Here is a 10864-nt window from a genome sequence, read left to right as displayed (position 1 = left end):
AAATAATTATATGCAGTCTCCAACATTATATTCGAATTCGTGACACTTGTTTAAGCAGACGAGTGAGCTAACCACTCGACCAACCTAAATTGATATAATTGCTAACCTTTTAATGATAAAAACAAGGGTTTAAGCAGTTTTTTTGTTGGACTTGGACTATGCCCAAGAACCCAACCAAAACTACCCGACCCATTTTCTAAAATGATGTTGCCTCAGTCACAAGCCCCCTGGCCACCGTTGCTGTGAATGAGACCGAGGGATGTATACGGTCCGGTCCGGACTAAAAATTTGGTTTGAACTCGAAATGCTTTTGCAGATCTTGAACTGGTTCAAAAGTGGCCTGAGACTGATCCCGAAATACACTCAAGAGAGAATAATTCAACCGGATCTGTGCCAGACTTCGAATCACTGGACCTGGCCTAGTATAAGAGTTCGAATCTCTCTCAATATTAGGGCACGCATAGGCACCACCGGCCACCGTTCAGACACCCACCGGCCATCGTCACTGGCCTCCCTGTGTTTTTCCTCGGAACCGGCGCTGTTATGCTTCTGCTGGACTGCTTCTCGGAACCAGCTGCTCTGCTTCCACGCTGCACAGCTTCTCTGCGCCGCATTGCTCGCCGGAGAACCTTAGTCACGACACCACCAACAGCGGCCGCGAAGTGTGAAGGTCACTGCTCTGCTCCTGCTCCTCTTCTCCTCGGCGCTGCTCCGCCTCTTCTTCCCCTGCTCCTTTTCTTCTCGGCACTGGTGCTCTTTTGGTGAGGAAGGTCACAAGCCCCTGCTCAGCCGCTCTTCTTCTTCTCAGCATTGATTCTGGTAATGCTTCTGAACTTTTTTTTTTCTAAACTAGGATTAAGGGCTGAGCTTTGTTATTATAATTTATAATGCTAGATTTGTTCAGAACTTATTATTATAATTTATAAGGTTGATTTGTTGTTCTGAACTTCTAATTATTGTTGATTTGTTCTCTTTGTTTGGTTCTGATCTGTTTTGATTTTAATTACATATAATGGTGATTTGTTCTCCATGTTTGGGTCTGATTTGTTCTGAATTTATTATATGTTCTGATTATTGTTGCTTTGTTATCCTTGCTTGTTTTTTATTTATTCTGATTTTAATTAAAACATGTTTTATCCTTATTTGGTTCTGATTTGTTTTGATTCTAATTAAAACATGTTTTGATTATTGTTGATTTGTTCTGATTTGAATTAAAATATGTCAATGCTTAATTATTGGTGATTTGTTGCTGAATACCATCTTAGATTTTCTTTTTTACCAGCACTGTTTTCTTATAATGTTTGTGCATTGCTATTGATAAATTCAAGGACAGCATGGGAGAATGAAGTTAGAGACAGAAAGTCTCAAAGATGGTAAATGCAATGATGGAAAAGAAAAAGAGAAGGTTCACTTTCTGTGCTGTTAAAGTGATTCTGCTGGTCTTGTAAGTTGACATAGTTACACAACTATTTCACAGATACATGTACACATATATTATTATAGATTCTTTGTTCCTTCCTCGTTCATCCTCAAATTTGTTCACATATAGGATAGGAAAAGGTTGAGATTGAGTGAGAGAAAGAAAGGCCTAGAGAATTCAATAAGTTTTGGGATTGATATGACTAGCATTAGCGTTTACATTTTGTGTCTCCTAGCATCTGGAATTGTGATCCATGGAGAGATTCAAATTTCTACCCGGTATAATTGTAGCCCAAAATGTTTCCGGTACATATTTAGGGCCGGATTTGGATTAGGACAAACTCCGTTTCACCCGGCCCTTGTACACCCCTCACTCCATCCCTGGTAGTCCCGTTAGACCAAAAGCATCTGGATATCTTGAATTCACTGCCCACCCTGGTAGTCACCATGAACCGTTCATGCAACAGGCCCGGTCGAATCCGGTTCAACCCGACGGGTTTTGTGCAAATCCGGTGACCCGGCCGGTTAATCCAACCTGGTCCGGGTCATCTTTATTAATTTTTAAAATTTTTTTTCCCCTGTAACGGCGTCGTTTCAGAGCCCACCCCCACCCGCCTCTGTGAACCCTAAGCCTCGCATCTGAGACTGAATGAAATCACCACCCAAGCCAGCTTCGTCCCCTTATCTCTCTGTCTCTGCTCTCTCAAGCTCGGTGTCGGCAGCGGCAGCCCCTCACCCCCACCTCGTCCCTCTCTCAAGCTCGGCGCCGGCAGTTCGTCACTCTCAGTTCGTCACTCCGTCGGCGTCGTCGGTTTATCACTCCCTCGATGTCACTCTGGGTCTCTCACCTCGTCGCTCTCTTGGTCTGTCACCGTGAGTCCGTGACCCTGCGTTCGCTTCGTCGGAACTAGTGAAGCAGCATCTGCTCCCTCGGGTGGTGGTGGTGGTCGTCTTCTCAACCAGGTGAGCTCCAATTTTCAACCCTGTTTTTTCTCTAGTTCAATGTTGATTTCGGTGAATCTGGTGGTTGTTGAATGTGGTTGTTGCTGTTTCATTTCATTTTTGGAGTTGTTGTTGGTTTGTTGCTGTTATTTCTCTACTTCGATGCTAATTTTGGTGAACCTGAGCAAATTTTAGAGTTGTTGCTGTTCTTTCCGTTTGTTTGTTGAATGTTGATTTTTTAGAGTTGTTGTTGCTGTTCTTTCTCTGGATCGATGTTAATTTCGGTGAATCTGATCAAATTTTAGAGTAGTTGCTATCTTTCTGTTTGTTGAATGTTGATTTTTTAGAGTTGTTGTTGCTGTTCTTTCTGTTCTTTCTTTGGTTTGATGCAAATTTTAGTTAGAATTATTGTTGAATCTGGTAGTTGCTGCTATTGTATTTGATTTTTTAGAGGAGTTGTTGAACCTGAGAAAATTTTAGTGAACTTTGGTTGAATAGTTAAATTTGTTGTTGATTATCATTAGTGAACTTTGGTGGTTGTTGATTATCATTAGTTGTTGCTGTGTTGCTGTGTTTCTTTTTGCTCATCTCCTCGCACTTTCTATCTAACGGCTTCCCACATAATTTCTCATTACCTGCAAATGAAGAGGCATTGTTGAATTTAGAGCCCAATGCATCAGGTATCTCACCGTGAAGGTTGTTCCCAGAAACGTTGAAGTAGACCAAGCCAGGGATCATAGAAAGATTACTAGGAATTTCCCCACTGAAGTTATTAGCAGAGATATCCAGCATTGTTAGGTTTGACAGATCTGTCAATGCCTCTGGTATGTTTCCCTGAAAGATGGTTGTGATCCACTAACAAAGATTTCAATGAGGAGCATTTGGAAATATCCCCAGGCACATCCCAGATAAATTGTTCCTACCCAAATCTTTTTTTAGATAATTAGTTGTGTTTAAAAATTGATATTGAATTATTAATGTTTGTAAAGACTTATATTTTAAATTTTAAGACATTATTTTAATTTTATTTATATAATTTTAAATTTTTTAGTTTTGATCGGGTTAACCGGGTGAATCAGTGACCCACCGGTTGAACCAATGACCCGGTGACCCGGTCATATAACCGGGTTGATTACCGGTTCGGTTCTGATAACTATGATTTGCCCATGCTCTGCAGGGCCAACGAGCCCTGCAAAGGAAACCCAGGAACCCAGACCCCGATCCGGTGATAAGCGACGTTGAGAACCTGAAACTGAAACTGAACCATGCCGAATCCAACCGGTTTGAATTGGTTCGGTTTGTTTTAACTGGTTCAAAAATTGAATCCGGTTTGTGGAAAATTGAACCAGCGAGTCCTCCTTTTACACGAATAAATTTACACCCTTTTCTCCTAGGGTTTAGATCGCGCTTAACGAAATATATCGAGTTTGGAATAGCCACAGATCACTCTCTTGAAGCAAAGTGGTTAGTCCTTGGAATCCAAATGATCACAGTACAATGCTATTTCATAGTCGTTTTTCTTTTTCATTTGTGTTTTCTGCTAAGTTAATCGTGCTGCTAAATGTTGTTCTTGACTCATTTATATCTTCAGGTTTTTTTTTTCTTTTATAATTTTTGTTCCTAATTTTCTGCAAGCTGGAAATTTTGGAGTCATCTTTACAGCGAGTTGGTTGTTCATTGATACCTTTCTCGTGTCTGAGGATGACGAAATTGTTTCAGATCCGTTGATGTTATTTTTCAGTGGCCAAGGAATGATAATGGAATGTCACATTCCTTGTGCTTTTATTGCCGATTTTACATTTCACAGTTTCACTGTCTTTCCTGTACTTTGTTCAATTCATTGCTTTTTGATACAATCCATTTTTTACCTTGGATGCCGAGTTATGTTATTTGTAAGCACTTTTTGTCTCATACAGCAAGCTGATGCACATTTTTCACTATCAGATGAGGTGGGAGATTTATTTGATATTGTTTCTACACCCAATCTAAGTGCAAAAGAATGTGGATATGCTTGATGTGTGTGACATTAAGTGGTGCAAAGCATTTCTATGAAGTTCTTAATCTCCAATGCAGTAGTGATTGGGCTGAGAGGAAAAAGTCAAAGACTCATTCTAAACACATGATATTGCTATTTACATGTGAGCATTAATATACCCTTGTGGTTGTATTCATTGGCCATTGAGGGGTTCTTTATAATAATAATGCTCAAATTGAAGTTCTTTTGGAATTAGTCAGGCTTCTTGTGCTGTTATGAATGTGCTTGGAGTTTGGAATACATTCCCACATCTCATTTGTCAGTCTCTTTTGTTGGACAAGTTTTTGTTTTTGTTTTTGTTTTTAAACACATGATATTGCTATTTACATGTGAGCATTAATATACCCTTGTGGTTGTATTCATTGTGCATTGAGGGGTTCTTTATAATAATAATGCTCAAATTGAAGTTCTTTTGGAATTAGTCAGGCTTCTTGTGCTGTTATGAATGTGCTTGGAGTTTGGAATACATTCCCACATCTCATTTGTCAGTCTCTTTTGATGAACAAGTTTTTGTTTTTGTTTTTTTTTTTTTTTTTTTTTTTTTTACCTAGCAAGCCATATATTTCAAGACTTAAGAAACACTGATATGTTAGCTCTCTAGCATAAGTGCACGAGCCAATTTTTGTATGGATTGAATTGGTGTCTTGGAATTTGCTAAAGTGCTTAGGGAGATTGGTTGATTTTTATATGGATGTCAATAAGCTTCAGCATACATGTTTCATGTGAAATTTGGATTTTCCTGTTGGTTTATGATGCTAGATGAAGATATAATGGCATAATGCTTATTCCACCTATGTTCACCAAAATGGAAATTATATTACACATTTTTGTCAAATATATAACAGTTTTTTGAAAGCTGATTGTTGTTGGATTGTTTGACATTCTGCAACATGGTTATCATGCTGGAGAGTTAACATATATTTGTTTAGCTACTGCAGACTTGAATTGTGGACTCAGTCCTTATGCCGGATAGAATATACATTGACAAAAGCATTTGTAAATAAACATAATTATAGTACATAAAATTTTCATGATTTAACATTTTAACTTTATAATGAAGAGAACAGAAGACATAACTTACTAGCATCTTAATTGCTGCCTACCAAAATAAAATATCTTATATTTTAAGCTCCTACAGATGCCTTCTTCAAAACTGAACAGAATACAACTGACAAACATCAAAACATATAAAAGTCTAATAATCCCGATACATGTTGAACAAAATTAACCAGTACATTCCTAAAGAAAAACTATAGGTAAAATTAGACTCCCAAACTTGTGTATAATTGAGTTTGATACAAAGACAATTTGTACACAAATTGATTTGCATTTTTGCTTTTGTTTTTTTTTATTGTAAGAAAGCACATATCTTTTCTCTCCCCTTTCCACACAACAACTAAGGGTTCATGTAAGAATTTACTCCCCAAAGGTAGGAAAGTTGACTGCTCCAACCATTGTAATTTTCAAAATGAGTCTGCACTTCAAGAAGTAGAGTTAAGCGTTTGTGGGAATTTAAACTATGTACCCACAGAGCATGTTATGCATGTTGTGCTCTGTTCTTTGGAAAATGTATGTCATCTTGTCAAATTACATAAGTGAATCCTTTTACCACAATAAGTCATCCTTTTTGTTCTGAATCATTTTTGAACTTAATTTGAACCTTTTTTCTTTGTCAACACTTGATTTAGGCTTGTGAGTTACTGTTCTTGATATCAAGGCTGAGGGTTTCTTATCCTTCATGCTCTTTATCCTTTTGTTTGTGTTTATAATTTTATTTATTTATTGCAGTTCTGTTCAAGGTCTTGATTGGAAAAGTTGAACAGAAAATAAACCTACTGCTTCTTCAGTGTTGATGTGGCCAAAGACATACAATTATGTTGTAGAGGATTGTGTCTCATCTTAATTCTCAATTAGCTGGTGCTGTAGTAACTCCAAAGATCTTAAGTGAAACTTTTTGGTGGTTTACTCACGCGTACAGGTAAGATCTTTTTCCATGTGAGCTCTTCTCTGTGTGTATGCGCACCCCTTTTATTATATCCAGTAAATGTCTGATACAACTTTTAAACACTCGTTAAACAATCAGAATTTTAATTATTTATTTTAGAAAATGCAAATGGTGTTGTGGTTTGACTGCACAAACACTGCCTATATTTCATAGTTAACTAGCCTTAAATAGATATCCCAGTAATTTCGCCAGAAAAAAATGATGATTATTAGCATGATTATTGCCTTTTCTTTTGGGTGAAAAAGAAGGAACATTAGTATGTTTTTTCAATTGGCCAAATTGTCATCTATGAACTATGATGCAGGAGCTGAAAACAAATGGCATATGTGATTCATTGATCATTTAGTTAGTGATTCTCTAATCTTTCACCTGTTTCAAATTTGTGGTGTCACTCAGTTTCTCCATGAAGACTTGGAGGCAATTTATTGGACTGTGTATATATTTGTTGGTGTGGAGTTCATTTATATCATCTCCTGTAAGCCATCTCATATCCTCTTAGTTAATTTGTCCCTTACTCTCTTCTCTCTCCAATAGTGTTTATTTTCCTATCAAAATAAAAAATACATTACATGTTTGTTTAGTGCAATTTAGAATTTTAGATCATACCTATACAGATCTGTCAGTTGTGCTTGGTCTATTACCTTCTTGGTTTTGTACTTTTGTACCCTTTAAAGTGAGAATCTTGCAAATCAAGGAATGGGATCTACACTCAATGCAATATATTTATACAAATGTAAACAATTTGTTTTAAATTTTTTCAGTGTAAGAATTCTCATTTTGGAGAATTCTAGTCCAAGTCACTTCTGATAGACAAAAGCAATAATCGAATTTTATGATTATTATCTTTGATACACACAAGAAAGAATTCAATGCAATCATGCTCGTGCTCATGTAGACATCCACATCATGCCCTTATTTTCTTTTAATTTTGGCAAATCGTGTTTTGCAATTCTAGATTGTAGATTCTGCAAATTCAAACTTCAACAGTGGAAATGACAGAACCTTTCATCCCATCAAGAAATTTGTGATGCAATCTTATTTTGACAGGCACATAGAATTACATGATTCAGTTTTTGATAATTTTATATCTCAAGAAGACAATGTTGGTTTGTGTCAAGTGCTTCCAGAAAACCATGATTTTGTGCCAAGATTGTCAATTCTGAAGCGAGATCTTATTGGCGAAGGTTCTCATCGTCATGTGTCTACGTTACTAAAATTTCAATCTCAGCAATCAGAGTCTTCGTCCCAACTTCTAAGCTCCTCGTGTGACTTCATAATTATTGAAAGACTACCTACCGGTGTTTTTGCTGATTCATTTGAACTACAGCGACTTGTTCAGCGTGGTGGTATGTACTTTACATGCTTCAGAATAAAAAGGAAAAGAAATTCATAGTTTCAGGACTATCACTTTTTCTTAAAAAACCTAATTTTTAGACACAGAGAAAAGGACTATCTCATTTTTTCATGCCAATGAACTTTTTTCTTTCCTTGCAGTCTTCAATGATGTTGATGTCTTTGGTGATACAAATCTGGAACTTCCTTCCTTCTTGTCTAATCGTTCTGCTGTTGAAATACATTTGGTTGTTGGCCCAAATAAATTTCTAGAGCCAACTGATATCAAGATTGAGTTTCCATTGCATGCGCGATATCAAGTAAGAGGCTATTAAGTTCAATTACCCTTCTTTTTTAGTGCCATTTTCAATTAGCTCCGTGTAGTTATATATTTTTTTAATCTAATGTTTTAAAAAATAAAAGCTTATAGTATAGTCTTGCATTTGCTATGATATAAAGATGGGAAAGTCATTTTTTTTCTATTTGCTTGTGTTATTCACTGGTGCTATATGTGGCGCAGGGGTGGAGCTAGGTTGAATTTTTAGGGAGGGGCCAAAAATTAATTTTGCAAAAGAGAGTAAAATAAAATTTTTAAGGGGGGCTAAACTAAAATTTGTACGCAACTTATAAAGAAAATTTGAATTTTTGGGGGGGGGGGGGGGGGGGGGGGGGGGGGGGGGATTGCCCCCTTTTGTTGCATGAGGCTCCCTGATATGCGGTAATACTCTACTGTTATCGGTTCTAGTAGTGTCGAGTGGCAATGGCATCCTTTCTTGTTTTGAAAGTTCTGGAAGCACAAATAAAATTTCAAAATATTTATTGTCCAAGTGGAATTTAACCCCATCTGAAAATGAGAAATGCTATTGAGTCAGAAAATATTTGTGGAAATCTTCAATAGAAATCATGAGTTATTGGATGAAATGAGGTGACAGTATCTACTTAGTCATTAATAATCAATAGCATATCTATTCATCAGGATAATTTAATTTTACTAGTAGTCATAAAACTTCTAACATCTTCGTAGTTGTAACATGGAAAAGAACAAAAATTAGTTTTCTTTGAATATTAGACTATTCTTGTGTTGCCTAATTTTCTTTCCTTCCTTCTCCTTCTATTGCAGCCTCTAAATGAAAGTGGCTACTCCACAGTTGAACTTGGTATGCCTGATATTCTGGTGCGCTGCAGCACAAAGGAAAGGTCAGAAAATCAAAATTATTTCTTCAAATTGACCAACAATGATGCTGATGTTATGTATGAAGCTGATGTTCTTTGGAGAATTCCTTCTGGGAAAAAGGCACATTCTAACCTAGTCTTTGTCATTACATTTAGTGCAGCCTTGTTATCAACTCTTGTAATTGTTCTCTCGTCATTAGAATATTCTAAGAGCAGAGTGAGAAAAGATTCCAAGCAATCTTAGAAGTTCTTCCGCCAAGAATTCTGGGTATTGACTATAGTGTCTTGTCCCTTCTTTTATGGGTATTGACAAAGTTTAGGTGGCTTTAATATTGGTCAGTCAACCAAGGTCAGAGTATATGTCTCTGCTTATGAAAAGAGTGTTCATAGCAATAGAAAGGACTCGAATCCACATTCTTTTGAGATATGTTCTGAACATTGACTTCTTTGCCGACTCTCCTTGACAGTATATCTCGTCTATAATAACCCCCCAAGCATGATTTGGGTGAAAATTGCTATTACTACCCTTACAATGGCTAGGATGGATTTCTATGTCTCTTCATCCGTATTAATTCTTCGGGAATTCTTCGGCGAAGAGTGAAGATTCTAACTAAATTTGTAGACGATTTTTTTCTGTTATAAAATGAGTAATCTTCACTCTTCATTGAAAGGTACAATGCACCATAATATCATCCTAATTCTTCCCCAAGACCCCTATGAAACACGACATAATGAATCGTCTATGGCCTGTCTTCTTATGCTACTGGTTCCAAACAAGGACTAAAACTTTCAACTTACAGCAATATTCTAATGGATGAACCGAATCTTATTAGGTTAGTAGTGGTGGGTCCTGTAATATGACAATCACAAAACTAGAGGTCACATTGCATCAAGAAGGTGTGCAAGTTCATGTATAATCCCATGAAGTCTCAAATGTTGTTACCAAATAGATTTTGATATGTTTAGGCATCTTGACCTGTTGCATTATCAAAAAGTCAATTTCAATCTCTTTGGATCTCAAATCAATTTCTGATTCTGATCAATTTTGGGCGGTCAAAGTCTAATAATTGTTACTCTATTAGTTACTTCTAGATCCACATCAAAGAAGCAAACTCTAATACGAAGTCTAACAAATTAAAAATGCTGAATTGAAATATTGATTGTCAATTAGCTGTTGAATTAACTTGGACTCAAGTCAGCTTAGAGTGTCACCCGTCTAAAATGTCTTAAAATGCACCACGTGAAACTCATGTATGATAATGAAGAATTAAGATAATAGAATGATTCACTGTTACGGAGTAGGTACTTCAGAAGCAAAATAATAGTGCATTATTTTCCATATTTCATGAAAGTAGCAGACCTAGGGTCTTTTCTTCTTTGACCTCTTAGGTTGAGGGAGAATCAAGATTGGTTTCAATAAAATAATTATATTAGTCATTTGTAGTTATTATTAAGAAATTAGTTATCTATTATAAGAAGTTATATATATGCTCTCAATTATGACACTCTCATGCATATTCAAACTGTCACTTTCTATTAGGTCACACTCTATTATCTGAGCTTTTTGGGTATTAATCTAATTTTCAGCCTATATCTAATTATCGCCTTATGGCTTATACAAACGTTTCGCCCCCTATCACATCATTTATTATGATTCTATGAATTTGTTGAAACAAATTTCATTCTAAGATTTTGCAGAATTTTACTGTTGTACATCTTTTGGAGAAAATGTTTTAAATAAAAGAAGAAAAATCCTAAGTGCTTTCTTTAAAAAAATGCCTTTGAAATCTTCAATAGCAAAGCCAAACTAGCTTGGTCTATTTATGTATTGAAAAATATGAATTATAAGAAAAAGAATACTCAAATCTTTTCCAATTCTTGAAGCACGTTGTTATTTTACCAAAAAAAAAAGTGTGTAGAATTTCATATAATCTAAATTTTACGAGAGAAAGAATAGA

At 36.2% G+C, this 10864-nt stretch overlaps 1 protein-coding gene across 4 annotated transcripts; it reads left to right on the top strand.

Moving 5' to 3' along the window:
• The first annotated feature begins 378 nt into the window (after positions 1-378).
• LOC130936173 (uncharacterized) lies at positions 379-9912 on the top strand. Of its 4 annotated transcripts, none has more exons than XM_057866199.1 (7): positions 379-819; positions 1334-1444; positions 6185-6374; positions 6798-6876; positions 7357-7747; positions 7896-8053; positions 8854-9912. In XM_057866199.1, exons 4-7 carry the CDS (start codon positions 6805-6807, stop codon positions 9148-9150), a joined length of 918 nt encoding a protein of 305 aa, XP_057722182.1. In that variant the 5' UTR covers positions 379-819; positions 1334-1444; positions 6185-6374; positions 6798-6804; the 3' UTR covers positions 9151-9912. The 4 variants fall into 4 exon arrangements, with proteins under 4 accessions (XP_057722182.1, XP_057722180.1, XP_057722183.1 ...); XM_057866197.1 differs by having other exon boundaries at positions 1329-1444; XM_057866200.1 differs by lacking the exon at positions 1334-1444.
• Positions 9913-10864: the final 952 nt, after the last annotated feature.

Source organism: Arachis stenosperma, chromosome 6 (assembly GCF_014773155.1).
Source record: "Arachis stenosperma cultivar V10309 chromosome 6, arast.V10309.gnm1.PFL2, whole genome shotgun sequence".
In the NCBI taxonomy this organism is placed as follows: domain Eukaryota; kingdom Viridiplantae; phylum Streptophyta; class Magnoliopsida; order Fabales; family Fabaceae; genus Arachis; species Arachis stenosperma.
The sequence above is the reverse complement of the archived record's forward strand: the minus strand, read 5'-3'. Positions and strand labels throughout refer to the sequence as shown.

Bases quoted from the DNA above. Each gene is read 5' to 3' on its own strand.
- LOC130936173 (XM_057866200.1), top strand. From the start codon at position 6,805: ATGAAGACTTGGAGGCAATTTATTGGACTGTGTATATATTTGTTGGTG. The intron at 6,877-7,356 runs GTAAGCCATCTC...TTGCAATTCTAG, and splicing joins GTTCATTTATATCATCTCCT to ATTGTAGATTCTGCAAATTC. The intron at 8,054-8,853 runs GTAAGAGGCTAT...CTTCTATTGCAG, and splicing joins CATTGCATGCGCGATATCAA to CCTCTAAATGAAAGTGGCTA.